This window comes from Pundamilia nyererei, unplaced genomic scaffold, assembly GCF_000239375.1.
Source record: "Pundamilia nyererei isolate P.nyererei 1_Seehausen unplaced genomic scaffold, PunNye1.0 scaffold00020, whole genome shotgun sequence".
Lineage (NCBI taxonomy): Eukaryota > Metazoa > Chordata > Actinopteri > Cichliformes > Cichlidae > Pundamilia > Pundamilia nyererei.
In genome coordinates, this window is record NW_005187421.1 from 5,201,876 (window position 1) to 5,224,312 (window position 22,437).

General features: G+C 40.7%; 2 protein-coding genes across 3 annotated transcripts in view; both read left to right on the forward strand.

The window, feature by feature from the left end:
* Positions 1-8,933, forward strand: part of smu1a (SMU1 DNA replication regulator and spliceosomal factor a) — an 11,094-nt gene extending 2,161 nt beyond the window's left edge. Inside the window, exons 2-12 of the mRNA XM_005726577.1 lie at positions 1,878-2,088; positions 2,504-2,656; positions 2,866-2,976; positions 3,883-4,011; positions 4,142-4,261; positions 4,362-4,478; positions 4,723-4,850; positions 6,541-6,667; positions 6,761-6,928; positions 7,017-7,169; positions 7,508-8,933. Of these exons, the coding sequence (XP_005726634.1) occupies positions 1,878-2,088; positions 2,504-2,656; positions 2,866-2,976; positions 3,883-4,011; positions 4,142-4,261; positions 4,362-4,478; positions 4,723-4,850; positions 6,541-6,667; positions 6,761-6,928; positions 7,017-7,169; positions 7,508-7,606 (1,516 nt within the window). The 3' untranslated portion in view covers positions 7,607-8,933. The remainder of the gene's footprint in view (positions 1-1,877; positions 2,089-2,503; positions 2,657-2,865; positions 2,977-3,882; positions 4,012-4,141; positions 4,262-4,361; positions 4,479-4,722; positions 4,851-6,540; positions 6,668-6,760; positions 6,929-7,016; positions 7,170-7,507) is intronic.
* Positions 8,934-9,299: 366 nt separating this feature from the next.
* cpxm1b (carboxypeptidase X (M14 family), member 1b) lies at positions 9,300-22,416 on the forward strand. 2 transcript variants are annotated; one of them, XM_005726581.2, is made up of 15 exons: positions 9,300-9,668; positions 10,789-10,944; positions 13,388-13,497; positions 13,595-13,734; positions 14,024-14,108; positions 14,865-15,024; positions 15,115-15,206; positions 15,817-15,940; positions 18,116-18,312; positions 18,415-18,594; positions 19,517-19,714; positions 19,801-19,897; positions 21,334-21,473; positions 21,554-21,656; positions 21,937-22,416. In XM_005726581.2, exons 1-15 carry the CDS (start codon positions 9,368-9,370, stop codon positions 22,239-22,241), a joined length of 2,388 nt encoding a protein of 795 aa, XP_005726638.1. In that variant the 5' UTR covers positions 9,300-9,367; the 3' UTR covers positions 22,242-22,416. The 2 variants fall into 2 exon arrangements, with proteins under 2 accessions (XP_005726638.1, XP_005726639.1); XM_005726582.2 differs by lacking the exon at positions 10,789-10,944.
* Positions 22,417-22,437: the final 21 nt, after the last annotated feature.

A 22,437-nucleotide genomic window follows, 5' to 3' on the forward strand; every position in this document is an offset into this window, starting at 1 on the left:
TGTGTGTGTGTGTGTGTGTCAAATATATTTATATACTTGAAAAATATGGTGAGAAAGAAAAGAATTACATGACTTTGAATTCCATAATAACCTGTTTTAATTGATTGATTGACTAACTGGAACGTCCCAACTCTTTAATGTTTCTCAGCAGAGCTGAGCAGGAGCAGCTTAAGATTCCTCTCCCAGAATAGAGTTCACTTTAAGAGAAAACTTGTTGAGGAAAGACAAATGAGTATTAGATCATGTATGAGTGTGAACTGTTTGCCTGTCTCTATGTTGGCCCTGAGATGAACTAGCTTTTCTGCAACCTGATATGGATCAAATACCTATAAATAAATAAGACTTTTGACATTTTAAACACCACACAGATATTTCCATGTGTTTCACAATCAACTATTTACTGGTGCAAAACAAAATAATCTCTTGGCAACACATTTATTCAAAACAGTTTTATCCAGCCATCAAAGTTTATTAAAATGTATTACCAACATAGGACAGTCTTGCTAAAGGGGCCTCTGGGGAGGACAGCAGATTTTGCCCCCCTGGCACGCCCTTGGTGGTGCTGATGGTGATGATGATCTAGAACATAGTTTGAGTTTAGAAGTTATTAGTTCTCTCAATTCTAAAATGTGTGCTGGACTTTCAGTGCATGCAGTACTGGCATTTTCCTATACTAATGAAAGAGAAATCACTTTAGTTTGTTCCCAGATTAAAGTGAATTATTTCAACGGATTTAATCTTCTCCATGATGAATAGCCAATAAATAGCCTACTCATGTTTTTCTTATCTATCTTCTTAGATTGGCTGCATTTGTGTCAGTATAATCAGACATTGCAGCAGATAAGAGTCAAGCATAAAAGCATTTATTTTCTGCATCAAAGTCTAAATGTATTTCAGTCCCAGTGATTATGTGCCACATTAATGCACCGTGGTGTTAGTAAGGCACAAACACTTATTCCCACACCAGAGAATCTATTTCACTCTTAGAGCGTACTGAAGACTTAGTGAATATAAAATGCAGATAATGGTATATGTTAGAGGTGGGAATCACCATACATCCCACGATACGATATTATCACAATACTTAATGCACAATACGATATTATTGCAATTTTTTAAAATATTTTGCGATATTCAGATTCTGTACATAAAGGTAAACGTTATCAATATTCATTTTATCTAATATCAAAGTCTCACACTCAGTCTTTCTCTCATTTCAGTCAGTTTTATTGTTGACAAACTGAACGGTTTGTATTACAGTCTAGTCCAACTTAACTGAATGCAACCATCTGGTACAATTATAGCTATTCTGAACTATGCAATTTATGAAAACTATGCAGCCCCTTCAGCAACTGAAGAATTTGAAAGTAAATTAAAACAAAATATAATTTTACATTAAATAAAAAAGTTTTAAACTTAATTAAAATAAAACATGTCTTAAATTAAAATAAGTAAACTGTCATGTTTATTGCTGCCAAAAAAAAGTTAAACACATTTGGACAGTGAAGGAATGTCAGGATTGTTGCTCAGAAAAAGGATCAACCTGCTCTGAAGTCAGAGCACAAAAACCTTTTTTGTAATAAAATATCGATTTCTGCTGTCCCTGTGTCGATACATTATTAGCAAACAAAATATCACGATACTACACAGTATTGATTTTTTTTCCCCCCACCCCTAGTATATGTTTGGTATAAGTTACTATGAGAACCTAACCAGGTAAAAAGAGTGCCACCTTGTGACATGAAAATTCTGAATTTGAATTCACTATACCTCAAAGTGTAGGGTATCATCAGGAACGTTTCTGACCACCAAATCCTGAGCTTGTTTTACCTGAGCTGAGCTGTCTTCTGTCTCACGTTGTTTGTCTATTTTCACAGCGTGGTCCGTCTGATTATGCAGTACTTAAAAGAGAACAATCTGCACCGGACACTAGCCACTCTGCAGGAGGAGACGACAGTGTCTCTGAACACAGTGGACAGTATAGAGAGCTTCGTGGCAGACATCAACAGCGGCCACTGGGACACTGTTCTACAAGCCATCCAGTCCCTCAAGCTGCCAGACAAGACCTTGATAGACCTTTACGAACAGGTATGGTCTGGATAAAGTTTTGATTGACAGGTCCAGAAGACGCTGGCATCTTATCATCATCTGGGATTATACGGGGGGTGAGGGCTTGTTTGTATACAATGAGAAGTGTTGACAGTAAAGTGTGAATATTAGATTTAGAGAGTTATAGATTGATGATGATGATGATGATGATGATAGTACATTGAACTGGGCTTTCACACCATTTTGGATGGTGTCCAAAGCTTGGCTAAGTCCTCCAGCTTTATTTCTAATGGTTTCTGGTCAGAAAGGGTTTTTTTCAGGTGTTTCTTGTAATACTATCTTTATCCAGATGTTTTCTTTTCTAAGCATTTGTATCATAGCAAATCTCCCAGTGTAAGCATAGTAGATCTTTTTGTTTGTTTAAGTTGGGCCTTTGTGTTGATTCCCTCACCAGGTCGTGTTAGAGCTGATTGAACTGAGAGAGCTGGGTGCAGCTCGTTCACTGCTCAGACAGACCGACCCCATGATCATGCTGAAACAGACCCAGCCAGAGAGATACATCCACTTGGAGAACCTGCTGGCTCGCTCCTACTTTGATCCCAGAGAGGTGAGATAAATTGCTTAAAGTGACTCTTATTTATTTTTTCCATTTTTTCCTGAGTTTTTTTTTTTTTTTTCCCTCGTTTTTTTTCCCTCGGCTTTTTAAATCTGGAAAAATAAGGTTTTAAATCAGAAAGAACATCAGATTAAAATGTGCTGTACATTTTTAATAGATGCGCATGTTTCTTTCTTACGCATTGTTGAAATTCTATCCAGGCCTACCCAGATGGCAGCAGTAAGGAGAAGCGTCGGGCGGCCATCGCTCAGGCGCTGGCAGGAGAGGTCAGCGTGGTGCCTCCCTCTCGTCTCATGGCTCTGCTGGGACAGGTATGTGACCTGCAAATTTGCAGGTGTTGTACTAGTTTGTGAAACTCATTTGCCTCTTAATTTTACAAAAAAAAATAGGAATGTACAAGCAGAGTTGTCCTTGATTATAATTCTGCATGCATAATATCGACTCCTTGTTATTGTATTGTCTTAACTACACACTATTCGGTTGTTCAGTGATGACGCGATGAATCCTACTTCCGGGTCTAAAGTAGTCTGCGTTTAATATGGCTTTTGTGTTGTTAACATGTTTAATGTTATGTATTTTCTTATATTTGATCTCAAAAAGCTCCTAAAACAGTCAGTGATCACTGTTGACCTCCCTCGGCTTTTATTACCACTAATCATTTATTTAAGCTCAGTTTTTAAAACCTTAGGATGTAACTACAGCCCAGCCCATGCAGCAGTATATGAATGACTAACCTCGTATTGTGGATGGATTATCTCAGTTGTTCTCCTGGCTGAAGTTTGGTCCTTTTACAGCATCCTGCCATGCGATTACATTTGTTCCTGACCGAGAACACTCACGTTAACTTTTATCGAGTAGATAGAAGCTAGCGAGCTAACTTCCTGCTAACTTCTAACTCCGTTAAATGTCATAAATTCCGTTTTCATGGATGCCTGGATGTTAAACTCAATTGTTACACCTGGTAGAGCAGAACGCTGATCATTTTATTAAAGATGAAAGACTTTAGACAGTTTTTCAACTCTCAGTAATGCCATAGTGATCGTTTGATATATGGACCTGCAGCGGAGTTTAGACCCAGACACGGCTAGTGACGTCAGACTTAACAACCGGATAAAGCACCTTGTTGTGATTTGGTGCTATATAAATAAAATTTGTTCCTCAGTTCAGATAAAATGCAAATGCTTATGTCGTCTCCCGTCATCTTTTTCCTTCTGTAGGCTCTGAAGTGGCAGCAGCATCAGGGTCTCCTGCCTCCTGGTATGACCATTGACTTGTTCAGAGGTAAAGCTGCCGTTAAAGATGTAGAAGAGGAACGCTTTCCCACGCAGCTCAGCAGACACATCAAGGTACCCACACTATCCCAAAATGGCAATTTGTATTAGTCAGCTTCTTCACTGTGACCAGGCCTTACTGCCATTTCTTCAAGTTCATGACTTAAACTTGTTCTGACGTGACTTGTTTTTCCTCCCTGTGCAGTTTGGACAGAAATCTCACGTGGAGTGTTCCCGATTCTCCCCTGATGGTCAGTATCTGGTCACTGGCTCTGTGGACGGTTTCATCGAAGTCTGGAACTTCACAACTGGCAAAATCAGGAAGGTGGGTTGAAAGGAAAAGAAAGGCAGATTTAGTTTCTGCTTAAATGTCACTCTGTTTATGCCAGTTATTTTTAATTATTATATATCTTTTGTGTTTGCAGGATCTGAAATACCAGGCTCAGGATAACTTCATGATGATGGATGACGCTGTGTTGTGTATGGGCTTCAGTCGGGACACAGAGATGTTGGCCACTGGAGCCCAGGATGGGAAGGTTAAGGTATAGAGGACCAGCTGTACTTCAGTTTCTGTCATTGTCCTTCTGTGTTTCATTCACCAATTCTGCACTTGCAGCCCATTTCTAGCTATATAACCACATCTATTGGTATAAAATTATAAAAACCAAGAAGACATTTTAATTATTACACATGAAAGCTCTCAGAAAACTGAAAACCTCAGTTTCTTTCACTCGTGTGTTTTCTGTTTTACTAAAACACGAGAACAAACTGTATGTGTCTGTGTAGGTTTGGAAGATCCAGAGCGGTCAGTGTTTGAGGAGGTTCGAGCGTGCCCACAGCAAAGGAGTAACATGTGTCAGCTTCTGCAAGGACAGCAGCCAGCTCCTCAGTGCCTCCTTTGATCAGACCATCAGGTAAACTACTATCTGACTGTTTGTCCTTACCAGCAGCAGAGGAGGCTGTGCAGCCATTAGGGTGGTGTTTTTCTAGTGGTGTTTTCCCCCATATGCACAATGTGTTTACCAAACTCAATCATGCACTCACTTCTAGTTTCTCACTGCGACTGTGGTGTGAAATAAAGATAATACAGTGGTTATGGCTGCCACTATTATTTCTCAAAATCTAAAGCTCATACTAAGGACGTGCAAGGTTGTTTAATTGTCACAAAGTGAATGATCTTAGTGCTGATGTCCATGATGACCAAACTTCAAAGCAGGCTATGGGATCATGAGTGTGGTCTGGTTGTGTTCAAGCATGTAGGAGGTGGATGGGAGCAGGTGAAAAGATCACTTTTTCCCAAAGTTCAGTTGGCTTTTTATCGTGATGATTTTGGTTGTTTAAGAAGAACCGTAGTTTTTAGCTCCACTCAGGCTCTCTCTTTGCTGTACACTCTGTGTGAGTGTACGAGTGGCTGCTACTGTTTGAAGTTCTCTTATCTAACAACAGCTGGTGCCTAGATGCTAACAATACTGTTACCATTGGCAACAAAAGACCATACTAATTGTGTCTTGAAGTATTAAATACACTTACATTAAAAAACAAAAACAGCTGCATTTTTGTGTCAGTAAATCAGCAGTGGTAGCTCCTCTGAACATGATTTACTAAAGCCCCTCCCCCGACTAGCAGCTGAACACATGAACAGTAGCAACAAACAACCAACCAGTAATAACAAGGAATTTCAAGAGCTCAATAAAGCTCCAAGTAGGCCTGGGCTATATCATACCGTTCACGGTAATACCGGTGTCATTTTGGGCAACGATAGGAAAATGACATATCGCGATAGAATATGGGTAAAACGCGCATGCGCAGTGCCTATGTTTACATACGTACATGGTGGCGACGCAGAATGAAAAGAGCGAAAGTGGATCGTTAAATGAAACAGATGAACCAGAATTGGTTTGTATCCCACTGGAAATGCCTTTTGGCAAACTGTCAGCAAGGAATTTGCGCTGTTACATTTTTATATAACTTTAATGCACATAAAAAAACAGCTGCTTGTTTAAGTGAAAATACATTGATGGGGGTTTTTGCACTAATAAAGTTGTGGAGTTGTAAAGTATTTGTCTAGTGTCAATTATATTGTCAGTTACTGTATATCGTTATCGCAAATTTTCAAATGTATATCGTGATAAATATTTTTGATCATATCGCCCTGCTCTAGCTCCAAGACAGTTAGAATGTTTACCTGACTGGCACACACGTTAACATTAGCCATGTAATTACGTACATTATGATTATGGTAGCATTGCCGGCTATAGCGACTAATAAATGATAACATTAATGTTGGATCTGGGCAAGAAATAGTTCTGCTCCTCTGTAACATTAATGTAGTGTTGATTTAAAACAATAGCATAGGTACTTTTGTTTCTATTAATGTCCCAGATGTTTACCAGCAACACACAAACAGTGGCATCCAATCTTAGCATCTGTATTTTATCAGCATGAGTAAATATAGTGCGAAGTCAGCAGAATCACAGGAATTTAACAAGGCGGAATAGACTACTGTTCTTTCATTCTTCATTAAAACTACTGTGCTCTTCAGTAAACCTTCTTAAATTATTATGTCGACGTCATCCCTATTTGTTTGTTGTTGTTTTTCATAAGAATCCATGGACTTAAGTCAGGTAAAACTCTAAAGGAGTTCCGCGGTCACTCCTCGTTTGTCAACGAGGTCGCATTCACTCCGGACGGCCATCACATCATCAGCGCTTCATCTGATGGTACAGTAAAGGTAAGAGAAGCGGCTGATTTAAAAATAACCCCATTCATCCACTTCTTTCTCATAATGCTTCTTGCTTTCCCACTCATCTTCAACGTGCTTCAGGTCTGGAACGTGAAGACCACTGAGTGCACCAGCACCTTCAAGCCTCTGGGAACGTCAGCCGGCACTGATATCACAGTCAATAACGTCATCCTGCTGCCCAAGAACCCGGAGCACTTTGTCGTGTGCAACCGCTCCAACACAGTGGTCATCATGAACATGCAGGGACAGGTCAGTTAATGTCGCCACATCACTAACAGTTGTTTGGGATTTTCTTCTAAACCCGGAGTTTTAGGTAATAAGCTGTTTTCTTGTGCAGATCGTGAGGAGTTTCAGCTCCGGTAAGAGGGAAGGTGGTGACTTTGTGTGCTGCACTCTGTCGCCCCGCGGCGAGTGGATCTACTGCGTGGGTGAAGACTTTGTGCTCTACTGCTTCAGCACAGTCACCGGCAAGCTGGAGAGAACACTGACGGTACGTTACGGCACTCAGGATCAGAGTTTCCAAAAATACCACACCATATTCTGTCCTTTGTTCCTCCCCCAAGTTCTTATCGCTGAAGTTTTGAAGTCAGTGTTGAAGGGGGGGGATGTGTAACTGCCTTGTCTTCCATATAAAACTATATACATGTAGGTGTTGTACTGGTCACTGCTGATGTGTTTCCATTTTACACACAGTAGCTGAAATTATTTAGCAAAATAATGGATAATTTTTGTGTGAATCCATCACTTCAGACTGGAAGAAGCTCTACTCTGTTTCACTCTTGATGTTTTTGGTGTATCTTGATCACATCTTACATCTCCCATCTCCAGGTCCACGAGAAGGATGTTATCGGCATCGCTCACCACCCCCACCAGAACCTCATCTCCACCTACAGTGAGGATGGCCTGCTGAAGCTCTGGAAACCTTAAAAAAAAAAAAACACCCTCAGGAGAAGAGACTGATGCTCTCCTCAGTCTGGACACGGCTCCGCCCACTTTGATTTATTTAACCTTCTGCAGCCCTAATAAATCCTTCTCAGATTCAGGTGGTTCAGAGGTTTAAATTAATGGGAACACAGTAGTGACTAAAATGCAAAGACTGAGCAGGATTTTAAGAAGTTTTTGTATCATTAAAAAAAATATACATGTGAATGTTGACAGCTACGGCAGTTTGGGGTGTTTGCACAGCAGAGTCTTATTTAACTCAGCTTCTTAGGTTTGTTGCATATTTTTTACAAATAAAGTTTTCATTTCATGTGTCTTAGAAAGCAATTTGATGAACAGCGATGGTATTTAATAATTTGTAGGCCACCCGCTGTTGTTGTTTTCATTAACAGTTTTCCACAGAAATTATTACAAATGTGAAGGAAACGTGATTGTCACAAATTCTCGAACTGTACTCAGTGAAATCCTAAAGAAAAGAATTCTGCACATTTTCCACCGGCTGTTCAATAAATAAGATTCTGTTGTTCAACATGCAAGCATTTCCAACTTTTATGTAAGAGCGCTTCAGCAGGAGGAGAGAGGTCCACAGTGAGAGTGCAGATACTTGAGCCGACTCATTTTAAAAGTTTGTTTTTGTAAATATATTTTTGTTTGCATTTTTCAGTAAGATCTGGTTAAATAGTTCATGGTTGCATGTTGGTTCCTCTCATTTAGAATAGAAAAAGTATAAGATGTAGAAAATGTTACCCAGTATTTTTGAATTCCTCAAACGTTGCTGATCTTGGACAGAAAACAGTTTTGTTCAGTGATCCATAAAATACCACCTATTTGGTTATCATTTGGAAATGGGGTGTAATATGTCAAGTGTTTTTTGTTTTTTCCTTCTGGTTTGTTTTTCGGGGTTTTTTATACCCATTTATATGAATTTGCTGTCTGGATGCACACGTCCTGTGTAACGCCGTCTGTCTGTGCCATTAAACTGTTTAACCAGAGCAGTGAAATGTGACATCTGTGCAAAAGAAATAATCCCTTCCAGTGCTTTTGAATCATTGCGACATACCGGTAATTCAAGAAATCTTCCACATTTTAAAGGCGAGAAAAAAAAAAGCTTCACAAAACATCTGAAGTTTTTAAAGGCAGTTCGGTCTACATTTAATTTCCTGCCTCCCTGAGTTCTGGAAGATGTTTTGGTAATTCTCTGCCTCTGCGTTTAATCCCTGAATAAACTGGTGCATGTCTGGTCAACTGGTCAGTCAGCGAGGTAAGGAAGGTTTGTAAATCCTTCAAAATAAAAGCGCAAATGTGAAAAGTATAACGCACCTCCACTCTGATTGTTGTCACCAGAATTGTTTTGATTATTTTACCAAGTCAAGAGCATTTCAGAAAATTATTAAAGTGTCATTTATTCTAAAGGTTCTGGAGCCTTTTATTATTTCCTGTAATGGCAGCATGTAAGAAGGATGTGGTGGTTTCTTACACCAATGAACAATTACTTATTTGTATCCTACTTTTTTCAACAAAAAAGAATTCCACACAGACTAAGGCTCAATTTATTTTCAGCTTTTTGAAGTCTTATTTAATTTAGCCAAAAACACATCATACTAAAGTTTATTTTTTTAACTTCTATATATATATATACAACAGGAAGTTGTTTGCATTGCTGTGAACTTGATGTTGCAGAGCAGCTGGTCACAGAGGTTGAATGAGAAGTTCGTGTTAGAAGGTTTTCTGCAGGGGAGAGTTGCTATGGCAGGATTTCTGCTCATCACTGTGCTTTTTTATCTGAACTGTGGCTCATTTGTTGTTGTTATAAGCAGACCTGCAGATGGCACAACCTCAAGGAGAGCCACTGTGGCTTTAAACACAGCTCTAACTTCAACTGAGAGCCTTTTTTCTGCAGGGAAACCCAATACCACTGAGGTTCCCACCGCAGGATTCACAACTAGGTATCGTAAGTCAATAAGCAAACCCACCACAGCTCCAGAAAGTCTGAGTGAAGCTGCTGGTAAAACAACTGAAAGAGAAGAAGAAGGTCCTCCAGAGTTGGGTGAGTGGACACAAACTGATATTTATTTCTGTTTTTCATTTTCTTTAATGCTGTTTAATCTCAAATTGATGACAAATTGTTAAATTCAAAGGGTTCTCCTTCATGGAAAAGCTTACATGAGAGCAAATGAACTCCACTGATTGTCCTTTGGTTTTACTGGTCATTACTTTTCCCTTAAGCAAAAAGCCTATGTGGTAAAGCAGTTTCAGTGTAAATGCATCATGGTGACACTGAAAGAGAACAAAGCAGCCAAAACTTTAATTCAATGTAAATTCTGCTTTGAAAGTTAGATGCAACAAACTGTCTACCAACTCTAATCATGGTCGCATTAATCACTGATGAAGCGACAGACTTTCAACAACAACTTGAAGCCACAGTTTTGTAGATACTCGGAGTGTAAAAGGACAGTGTTTTCATATCTGCGGTCGGAGAGTCATTGTCCGAGGGCTGGGGGAGGATGTTCCACATTCTGCAGACGGTGCAGTGAAACATTTTAGCCGTGTGTTTCCGCTGATGAAAACCAGATGTGCTGTGCAATGCCTGAGAGCAGAAAACAGAAGGCAACTCTTCTTAAAACCAGTCACATGTAATGTTGGTAATGCAGGAATATTCCACTGCACAGCGAGCAGATGCATATCCAGAGCATCTACTGCAGGGGTTGTTAGTTTGTTTATTGAGCTCGTTATTTAATTCAAGAAGGACAGTGCATGTTAACTGTCTCACAGACTTGGGGCACAGGGAGTAACATCTTGTTTGCTTTCTTGGCAAGAGTCATCTCACCCTCAAAAATTAAACCATACATTATTATTATAGCATGAAAAAATGATGGACAGCACCAAGAAACAGCTGGCCTTGTCTCCATAGTTAAATGTTTTTGAATTTTTAAATTTGATTGTTTGTGCAGGGCTTTTTCCCGTTTCTGTGTTAAAATAAGCAGACCAGTTCATTATTAATAGAAATATATGAGAGTCTCATCTAGTTCTCTGCAAGAGATTGAAATATAGCTATTTTCCTTGAAAGCAAAGCTCCATTGTAAAGTGTCCTGTCTAAAATATTGCATATTGATGTGGTATGAGGAATGCATGCCCTGTTGTGTATCAAATGGTTTGCTTTTTTATAGCAAAGAGGTCCACCAGAGGCATTAAGGTAGCAAAGAAGCCCAAAACGGTCCTGAAGAAACCCAAAGTCATCGGCAAGAAGCCAAATGCTGCTGAAAGAGCAAAACCCCAGGTCAAAAAAAGAGTGAGCCAATCAGTGGCCACAGAAACAGCCCCACGTATGTATCAGGGGTTAGCCCCAAAGTATACAGTATGCCCATCAGACAGGTTTGGTTGCTTTTTCCTGCTTGAAAGAGGTCAAGCTGTCAGGTCACACTCACACCAGGCAGCCACAAACCAAACTATTTCCTAAACTAGCTCAGATAAGAGCCATTTATGGGTTTAATATTGTGACAATCAAACTCAAGGCAGTGCTGAATGGAGGCATACTGTATATGTAAAGCCTGATGTATAACTGCTGTGTGTTACACTCGTTCAGTGCAAGCTCAAACTAAAGCCTGGCAGCAGCTTCCATCCACCTGCAGCTACTTTTAAAAACACAGGTATTCATGATACAAACGCAAAATTGATTCATTGAAGCCCTTAAAAAGAAGAAAGTGCAGACTCAGACTTTTGCTGAACTGCTCACAGATTTCACCTTTCTGCTTCTGCCAGTCTTCTTTATTTACATTGGGAACACGATAAGAGATGATGTATTGTACCATATACAATGAGTTTCCTCCTCCTTCACTTCAATTTGAAGAGTTTTATTATCTTCCTCTAGCTTCCTTTTACTCTTAGCGTCTCTTGATTTTTGTCCCTCATGTATGATTGAGCCGAACTTAGTCCCTGTAGTTAACACACATCACAGAATAGAAGTGTTTTGTAGTTACTAGTGTGATTATGCACAGTCTGGTTTCTGCCGTGTGCATATTCCCTTGTATATACAGTACATATCTCATATTTGTGTACTAGACTGGAAATCGTGCCAGCTGAGTAAGCGTGTGTGTGTATAGTGCATCTGTCTGCATAATTTGTGTGTACAGAGGGAATGATCGAAGGTTAGCTCAGTGGAGGCTGGCTAGAAATAAATGCTTAGTAGGCAAGCTGTCATGTCATGTCAAATCAGAGCCGATGTTCGTTAAAATCCATGCAGGCCTGTCAGACAGTGCTGGGGTGAGATTAGCAGTGAGTGATATGACAGAAAATGTTGCATGTTGAGAATAAGTACGTGTCAAACTTATAATATTGCCTCTTCCTGGTTGTTAGCGGAGGTGTTTTCATGCCTTCATTCATCAGCAGCATGATGCATAAGTTAATACGAGTGTGACTTGACTTGAACTTTAGAACAACAGGAAGCAGCAAAGAGCAAAGAGCAAGTCTGGGAAAAATGGGAAACCAGCACAGAGGTCAGATTCAGGGTCAGGAAAACATCTTCTATGGCTTCATTCATTTTAAATGAAAGATGAAATCTTTAGTGCTGGAGAACAATGAAAGACGCACAATAATGCTCTTCTACCTCTAGAAAAACTCCTGGTGGGATTTATTTACACAGTTAATCAGCTCAGTTGTGGATTCCTTTAATGTAGTCAAAGCTGAGTGTAATCCGGGCATCGTTGTGAGTTTGCCAGCTGTCTTTGGCTCCGCTTCAGAAGTTTGAGAATAAATTTGTGGTTTGGCAGGATTCCCGTGGTCAGCAGCAACAAAGACACATTTTGACTCACAAGCAACTCGAAGGAGATCCTACAGGAGTGCAAGGCAAAAGGGGGAAAGGGTCTTTACAGGAAATGCCATCAACATTTAGCATTCATTTATGCTACTTCTATATTCTGGCCCAACGCTTTTTAGCAGCTAATAAAGCTTCCTAAGAGGAGGAGGCGTTTTGAACCGAGCTGAACCCAGCAGACAATGAGAGTCTGTCCGAGGACTCACGGCTGCAGAGCCCGTGAACAGGTTTACAGAAACCTCAGTGCTTCAGCTTTCTCTGTTTTCTACCTGCTGCCTTTGACTTAATTTGTAAACCCATCAGGGTTGAAGACACTTGAACAAGTGAAAATCTTAAAAACATAAAAGAATAATAGTTATGCTTCCGCTCAGCGTTCGTACAGAGGGGTTCAGATTTGCCCACTAAAAAGGTCAACAATAATGATGAGCATTTCCAAATTCATCATACAAGCGATTTTTGTATGGAAGCATCTGCCTTTTTATCTAATCTGCTAAAAAAAAACGTGAAAAATGCTTTTGAGGGGTCAACTCTCAGCTTTTTATTCACGAGAAACGTGTGTGCATGTGTTCAGTAAAATATGTACAAGGCACGGTTATGTTTGTTTAAATGCAATGCATCCATGCGGCTGAATATTTTATACAATCACATATTGATGCAGGGCGTCAAAGCGCACTGAGCCACAAGTTCCTGGAAGTTTGATTTGAACATCTGCATTTTAAAATAATCTAACGTGCTTCAGTGTAAATAAGAAAACCCTTTTTTCCAACAGTGTGTTCTGTCTGATGGCACTAAATTATCAGAAAATGACAGTTCACAGATATTCTGTCTTTTAATAACGTTCTAAAAAAATCAGACTTCTACCTTTCGAACTCACACTTCTTCGAATTCACCCCTTCTCCTGTAATTTCATTCATAATTAAGTGAAATGACTGATAAAGCCCTGCTGGTTGTCTCAGAATGTCCTCCACTGGGTCTCGAGTCACTGAAGGTCAAAGACACACAGCTGAGGGCTTCGTCCTACAAGCGCCGAGGCCTGGGTCCCCACAGGGGTCGACTCAACATCCAGGTGACTGCGCAGAATTTAAAAAAAGATCCACCGCTGCACTTCAGGCTATACTTGCAGAAGCATCATAAACACTGTGCATTCCACTTGTGTGTGGCAGTCTGGAATAGAGGATGGAGATATCTATGATGGGGCCTGGTGTGCTCAGTACAGAGATAAGAAGCAGTGGCTGGAGGTTGACGCTCGACGGCTGACTCGCTTTACTGGTGTCATCCTGCAGGGGCGCAACTCCATCTGGAGGTCAGTGCTGGTGGGTTAGAAATCAGTAAGCCTGCTGGGAAACTGGTTTCAGGACAGAATGGAAGTATTGTTTCATTTTGAAGTCCAAGATAGTGTTCCCAAAGTCTGCCTACTGTGAGATGTTACTCAATGTTACTTAATTTAAGACACATAAAAGCAGGCTTTGCTCCGTCTTCAGTTTGTGCTCTTTTTCAGAAACCTGGTAATGTCTTGATTAAGTTAAAAAGTGTGTGTCATATCACATGTGCCATATTTACAACCCAGATGTGTGTTTTCTGTTCACAAACAGCTGGGACATTGTGCATACCTACAAGGTGCAGTTCAGCAATGACACACTGGTCTGGAAGCCATGTATGAACGGGACTGAAGAGGCTGTGAGTGAACACCCGAGCTCTGATCTTCCCTCTACTCTGTGTATACGTTTCACTTTCTAAGCTGGTTATAAAAGGAGTCACGAGGCCGTTCTTTGTCTCGGGTTTATCTGTTAAAGGTAACGGGTTAGCCTTTTGCATGTTTATGAAAGAATACAGGCCAAAATAATGTGAGCAAACTGATGTATCACTTGACTTTTAGGGATTTTATTTTTTTTTTGGGGGGGGGTGTTTTTCTTGTATTTGTGGAATAATTTTGCGTTATTCTTACTCCCACCACAGAAGCTTGAACCCACTTCATGGACAAAAAAAAGGAAAAGCCATTAGAGTTTAATTTACCCGCAAGCTGTTACCATCATTCCAACAAAGTCCTGTAAAGGAAAGTTTGAAAGTTATTGAAAACTCAAAAACTGGTTTAACTGTGCAGATTTGTTGGGGGTTGTTCTTTCCCCTGCTCTGTCTGGCATGTGTGACTCAGCCACAGCTGGCACGATGTGCCAGATGTGCTTTGTCCAACCTTTTTCTTTCTTTCTTTTTTTCCCCACGGGGCTTTTGAATTCAGGTGGTGAAAATCAGAGGAGATCAAAATATGACAAGCGTGCACAAACTGAAGTTAAAATTCACGGTTTGCAGTGATAGAGCAATGTGCTCATATTCAGTTATGAAAATAGTTTTTACAGTACAATTTTATATTTTTATTACTAAAAAAATCGTATTTGTATTATAGGTCGTTAACCTAAATGTGTCCTTGTGTCGCAGATATTTGAAGGAAACCAAGATGCAGAGACACCCGTCCTCGCCCTCTTCAACACTTCCAAAGTGGCACGCTATATTCGGATCAACCCACAGTCCTGGTACCAGAATGGGACGAAGGGGCACATCTGCCTGAGAGCTGAGGTGTTGGGCTGTGCACTCCCAGGTATGAGAGGCCACTAGCTGGAAATAGTTTTTTTACATTCATATAGATATAAGTATTTAATTAAAGTGACACACGTTTCCCATTTTACAGATCCAAACAGTATCTATCCATGGCAGACAGAGCCCACAGAGTCCAAAGACAAGCTGGACTTCAGACACCACAACTATAAGGAGATGAGAAAGGTGTTTGTTTTATATCCTGAACATTTTAATGTGTGTGTGGTCTGCTTGGTCTGACCAAAAGCAAATATACAGAGGTTTCATTCTGTTGAATGAACTGTGCTGCCACTACGAGCTGTCTGAATCTGACGGTCAGAAAACAAACAACCAAAGCAAACACAGGTCCACCTTCCCCAAACATAGCCAGAGGTCTGACATGGCTGATTTATGGGATGTAGATGTATGAAATGTTTATACTCCACTTCAGTGACAAGAAGTTTCTCTGTGCCATCTAACTTACTTTGTATGTGTATTTTATGCGTTCTTTGGCAGTTTTTTAACTTCAATTTCCTAAAAGAAGTGTTGGATAAATACTTCAGATGGTTCAAAGACACTCAGACTAAATGAGGAACCTTCAGATAATTAATTTCTAATAATCCATTTGTAAAATAATTTACCCCACATTTTTATACATATCATTTGTTTCCCGCTGAGATGGGTTGAAATGATGCACTTGAATTTTATCTGGGCATCATCTAAGCTTAACACACTTCCAATGAGGCTACAAAACAGTTGCCCTTTGAAATACTGTGTCAGTGAAACACGTTTTTTTTGTTTTGTTTTGTTTTAACAGCTGATGAAGTCAGTACAAGAGGAGTGCCCTGACATCACGCGCATCTACAGCATTGGGAAGAGCTATATGGGGCTGAAGCTTTATGTCATGGAGATCTCCGACAATCCAGGAAAACACGAGCTGGGTGAGACTTACAGAGAAATGTGAAAGCGGCAGGAGAGGGAAGCTTAACTCTAGGAAGAAAAGCTCATCAGTGAAATCATTTGGGGTTTTTTTTAACACAAATCAAAGCTTAATCTAGTCTTACTAGTTAGAAGGTTTCCGGTTTTAATCCCTGACTCCTCTAGTCTGGATGTCAGAGTATCCTTGTGCAACGCAAAAAAGCAGAAGACCCTAAATTCCCTGAGGATGGCAGTGGTGCTCTGTGCGTGTTCATGACGTCCACCTCCTCCTCACAGGTGTTTTTTAATTTACTTCTCAGAAGCTGAACTTCTTATTTCTAATTAGAAACATGGCACAAAGCCACAATCATTATTTACTTATTGAGAGCTTGGAACACTGTGAAGAGTCAGGGCTTTGGCTCTTTACTGGTTTAAATCTTATCTTAAACTCAGGATTTTCTCAGCTATCACTAGAAAATACTCCTGCAGATCAGCTGTTATGACATCTGGAGTTCCACAGGCGTTAATCATGGAGCCTGTTCTTTTGTCTCTTTGTACATGCTCCATCTAGGTCAAAGTATTCCTCAACATAATTTGCCTTTTCATTGATGTCTATAATATTTACAGTTTTATTTACCGTTTAATCTGGGCAGGCACTGTTTCATAAGAAAGCTCCAATCTAAAGCTTCAACTAAACCTTGAATCTTCAACATGGTGCTGTGCTGCCATGCCGCTTCTCCCCTAATGAGACAGTAAACTAAGAGGTCAGCAGGTCAGTATACTGGTTCTGACCGTGTCTTTCAGCCCTTCTTCAGATACAGTGCACTACTGTGTGAGACATAAACAGTCCAGAGTTCTCCCTCGTTTGCTTTAAGGTGTACAAATGTTTTCTTTGGCCTCATCGACTCAGCCCGCATGGCAGCAGAGTGGTAGGTAGGGTATTTCCCGCCAAAAAATCACTTCAGGTTGTTATGTTGAAGTCAGTCGGGGGAGGTTGGGGTCTGTTTGGGTTTAAATCTGTGCTCTTGTTTGGTTAACCACATCTTCTTCATTGTTCTTTTCTCTGATTTATTTTACGGTGCTGTTGATGATAAGGGTGGCTGTAGCTCAGGTGGCAGAGCAGGTCAGCCACTAATCTGAAGGTTGGTGGTTCGATCCCAGGCTGCCTCCTGGCGGCATGCCAAATATCCTTGGGCAAGATACTAACCCCGTGTTTGCCTACTGGTGGTGGTCAGAGGGCCCGGTGGCGCCAGTGTCCAGCAGCCTCGCCTCTGTCAGTGCGCCCCAGGGCAGCTGTGGCTACAATGTAGCTTGCCATCGCCAGTGTGTGAATGACTGAATGTAGTGTGAAGCGCTTTGGGGTCCTATACAAATGCAGGCCGTTTGCCATGATGGCTTTGTTGAAGCTGAGGTCATATTTATAGAATATGACCTTTAAACATAGTGTGAACAAGAAATTGAATGCAAATCTGCCCCCATACTCATCTTATACTTGGTCCCCTGGTATAATCCCAGAACACCACACTGGGAGGGGTGATGATATCTCCCCCCCGACCTGTCATCCTGGCTCCCCCTTGCCATAGCATGTGTGCTGCACCTCATCAATCTCTAGCTGTGAGAGCAGCATGAGGGGTCTAGCCTAGTACCCTTGCTGAATACAGATGCCCCAGGTGAGAGTCTAACTTGAAAGTCCCACTCCAGAGGCGTGTAGTCTTACCAATACGCTATCCAGCTGCTATTATACTATATATATATCTCTCTATAGGTTGGATGGATGGGTGAGCTTTAAATCTGTGCTTTAAAGTGTTTTAAATAGCCTCAGAGCCATTTTCATATTTAAAATATATTTGCTTACAGCACAGCTCGCTGTTTGAAAACTTTCTGAGTGTTATGTGCCGTATTTGTTGTTAGCAGTGAAGTGAGCTCAGAGTCCTCCTCATGAGCATTTCTCAGAATAACATGTGACATTTCAGAGATACCTGCCATTGAATGTGCAGTATGTGGCCCACTGATCTGTGCAACTCTGCATGTAAAACATCAAACTGCACGTGTATTAAAAGCTGTTGCATATGATATCCACTGCACATAAAGGATTTTGATGAGATTTGTGTTTAAATCTTTAAAGGCATTAACCAAATGACAAGTAAAAGTCTGGTATGAGCCAGCCTTCCCATCTCTGTGTTTGGCGCCCCCTGCAGGAGAACCAGAGTTCCGATATGTTGCAGGGATGCATGGAAACGAGGTGCTGGGACGAGAGCTCCTGCTAAATCTCATGCAGTACATCTGCCAGGAGTATAAACGGGGAGACCAGCGCATAGTGCACCTGGTCAAAGAGACCCGCATCCACCTTCTGCCCTCCATGAACCCCGATGGATATGAGATGGCTTTTAAAAAGGTGCAGGAAACTCCCCTGTCAGCTCTGAATGTCAGCACTAGACATGAGAGTAATAAATTACCAGAACTGAAAGGAGTTAATCCTGTTTTCTTTGACGTTCAGGGCTCAGAGCTGGCAGGCTGGTCGCTGGGACGTTACAGCTATGAAGGCATCGATATGAACCACAACTTTGCTGACCTCAACTCAGTGATGTGGACCGCCATCGAGCTGGAGACAGACCGGTCCAAACTCATCAACCACTATTTCCCCATCCCTGAACAGTACACCACCGAAGAAGCTTTTGTGAGACACACGAGTGACAAACATACATTTCACACACACGAAAAACATCTCCATCACCTGTTTTCCTGCCTCTCAATTTCATATTTTATTGTAGAATGATTTAAAACTTTGATACTTTAATGGCGTTTTAATCCTAACGGTTTAAACACGAGGGTGACAGGTCATAGTATTTTTACATCGATTCAGTCCTGAGAAAAGGCATCAGTAAAAACAACCTGTACACGTAGACCAGGGTCATGTGGAGGCTTTCAGAAGCAGGGATAGTTCAAACCAAACATGTCTAAATTTAACATTTTATTTTTAACTTTAAAATTCTCTGACTGTCTGGGTGATAAATAACGATTTTCAGTATGAATTAATTAATTAAAAAACCATTAAACAAATAAAAACATTTTTAAAAATGTAATTTAAAAAATTAAACTGGAAAATAGAAAGAAAAAGGAATTTTTTAAAATAAAAACAGATATTTTAAAGTTAGTTTTTCTAACAATAGGACAAAGTCCTTTTAATAAGCTTCCAGTTTTTCTTCCTGTAATTTTGTAGGTTTCACTCTTAGATTGTGATGAGTCATACCTAAATGTTTCTTATGGCTAATTTGTGCCTCCTTGTCTCCTCTTTCCTCCTGCCTGCGATCCCAAAGTTAATCTCAATACAACACATTGAAGGATGTCTTAATTCAAATGCATCTAGTGGGTAGAGGAAGAAAGGAGCTGCAGGAGGGTTATAATTGATGCTTCTTTGTTTCTTGTGGAACAAACAACAGCTAGAGCTTGTAAAACAGCTAAAAAGGTGGACAGATATCCACAGCATCATGTTTTCTGGGGATACCGTCCACTATCTACTGCCATTAAAATGTCACCTAAAACAGAGTCGAGTTTACCCTGATTGCAAGTTTTAACAAACTCGCCACCTTTAACATCAGGTGGCGTCAGAGACCCGAGCTGTCATCAGCTGGATGCAGAACATCCCATTTGTTCTGGGTGCCAACCTCCACGGTGGAGAGCTGGTGGTCACCTACCCATACGACATGACACGGGACTGGGCGCCTCGTGAGCACACGCCCACCGCTGATGAGAGCTTCTTCCGCTGGTTGGCGGTAGTGTACGCCAGCACCAATCAGGTGACTGCTCCTTCCACGCTCTTAAACTACAAAACACCTTAAAGAAAGTGAGTGAACAGTGTACTTTTACACGTAATATAAAACAGGTGATGTCCAACCATGACCGCCGGCCGTGCCACAACAAGGACTTCCTGAGATACAACAACATCATCAATGGAGCCGACTGGCACAATGTGCCTGGAAGTAAGAACGAGTGTTTTTAAAGTCAGATTTAAAGCTTAAATCTCTGTTCTGTTTCTTAAATTAACATTTAATTTTTATTCTGTTTATCTCCTTTATCAGCTTACAAGACAAAATTAATACCATCAGAATCTGCAGACAGATGTGACCTTAGCTCTAACTTTTTCACTACCTAAAATTACTTATGCATTACTAGGTTACTTTCAGTCTGCTTAAATTTAATAATAGTATAATCATTTCTTTGTTACCTGTGAAAAACTGATTTGTTACCCTGTTAATCTGGTGCGCCTACCTTTAAGTCAGGGCTCTCGAACTCCAGGCCTCGAGGGCCAGTGTCCTGCAGGTTTTAGATGTGTCCTTGATCCAACACAGCTGATTTAAATGGCTAAACAACCTCCGCAACATGTCTTGTTGAGGTAATGAATCAAATGAACTAATCATTTGATTCAGGTGATTTGATTCATTTGATTTAGTGTGTGTTGACCCAGGGTGGTATCTAAAACCTGCAGGACACTGGCCCTCGAGGTCTGGAGTTCGAGACCCCGACTTTCAGTATATGTAGGTAAATATAACTGCACTTAATTTTCATTTATTTACAGAGGAATTAAGGCCTTTGTCATGGGCTGTATTACAAAGTGCTGCTGTCAAAATATTAAAAGTGTTTTTCAGCTTGCTAACAAACCTGGTTGCTCTGAAACTGATGGTATACATATGCACACCTATTTAAAAGTAAATAAGATGCTTTGGGCGAAATAGGGGAGACTAAATTGATAAAGACGATATTATACAACCTCTGTACCCTTAATGACAGGTTTTGACACCTATGTATTAGTAAAGACGTAGTTTGACAAACATTAGAATAGGTCACAGTTTTTTCCAAGGTCCCTAGTAAGTAGGGATGGGTATCGTTTAGGTTTTATCCGATACCGGTGCCAAACCGGTACTTTTGAAAGGGTGCCGGTGCTTAAACGGTGCTCAAACCGGTGTTTAAAGAATGGAGAACACAAAATTGGTCCAAAAACCTCTCATGTTTAACTGTTTTCCACTTTTTCTTTGGTCATTTTAGCCTTTTTGGCTAGGGTGAAGGGAGTATCTGTCATCAAACAAGAAGACAGCAGCATGTAACTACAACGGTGTTTGCTAGTTGCCATCATGGCACTGGATACCGGTACCCATCCCTACTAGTAAGATTTACAGGCGCAGATCACCCTCACTAGCTTCATTTTGTTCTGAAAGCAGAGCTGAAATATGACTGAAACCTCTCGGGTCAGAACAGATAAACTAGGGTTTCTCCTAGCAGGTGACCAAAGATGTGTTTGATTTAGCTGAACATGACTATGTCTTTAAAAACATAAACTCAACACCAGAAAAACCTCAGCACAAAACATAACTTGGATTGAATAAATAAAGTTTGTCATATTTTTCTTTTTTACTTTCAGGTATGAATGACTTCAGCTATCTGCACACCAACTGCTTCGAGGTGACTGTGGAGTTGTCCTGTGATAAATTTCCTCACGCCAGCGAACTTCCCATCGAGTGGGAAAACAACAGGGAGTCTCTGCTGACTTACATGGAGCAGGTATATTACTTATAGGTTTAGTTTATGAACGGCTTGATTATCATTTTATTTTATTTTTTTAAAGGCTGTGTTTATTTTAGGTGCATCGTGGTATTAAGGGTGTGGTTCGCGACAAGGATACGGGGGCTGGAATAGCAGACGCCGTTATCAAAGTCGATGACATTAATCATCACATTAGATCAGGTACATTTTTATTTCACGTCAGATATTGAATCAGTTTTGGTGGTAAGAATAACAGAAGCAACTAAACATCAATAGCCTGTCAATAGATTCTGGACATTTTTAATTATTTCTTTATCATGATGTTAAGTGGAAATCTGATAACGTGATAAAATGTTGGCCCTTTTTGCATGTTTTATAATAAAGGAAAAAAATAAGGTTTTCTGGATGTTTGTGTATACTGTGATAGTCCACTGCACTGATACTTTTCCTCATGCCACCTTCTGGTATTTCCTTTCTGCAGTGGCCGATGGCGATTACTGGCGGTTGCTGAACCCCGGCGAGTATCGGGTGACGGCCACCGCAGAGGGCTACTTCCCCTCCTCCCGCACCTGCCAGGTCATGTATGACCACTACCCCACAATCTGTGATTTCCGCCTCACTAAGATGCCCAAAGAGAGGCTGAAGGAGCTTTTGATGAAGGGAGGGAAACTTCCCAAAGACCTGCAGCTCAGGCTGCGGCAGCTACGCATGCGGAAGCTGCGTGTCACCACCAAGGCAATCAACCGGAGACGCGCTGCTGCTGCAAAACGGGCAAAGAGGGTGTGATAATGATCGTGATCAAAGCGAGAACAAAGCAGGACTTGGTTCAAAGACCCACCTTCGCAGGATTCACACATTAGAAATGCTTTTATCTTCTGCTGTGGAGCAGCAGAGCAACTAAGGAAAAAGTCTGCAGCGAAAGCCACATTAATTATTCTGATTTCTGGGGAAAAAAATGTATGTGATGTCATATTGTTTTCTT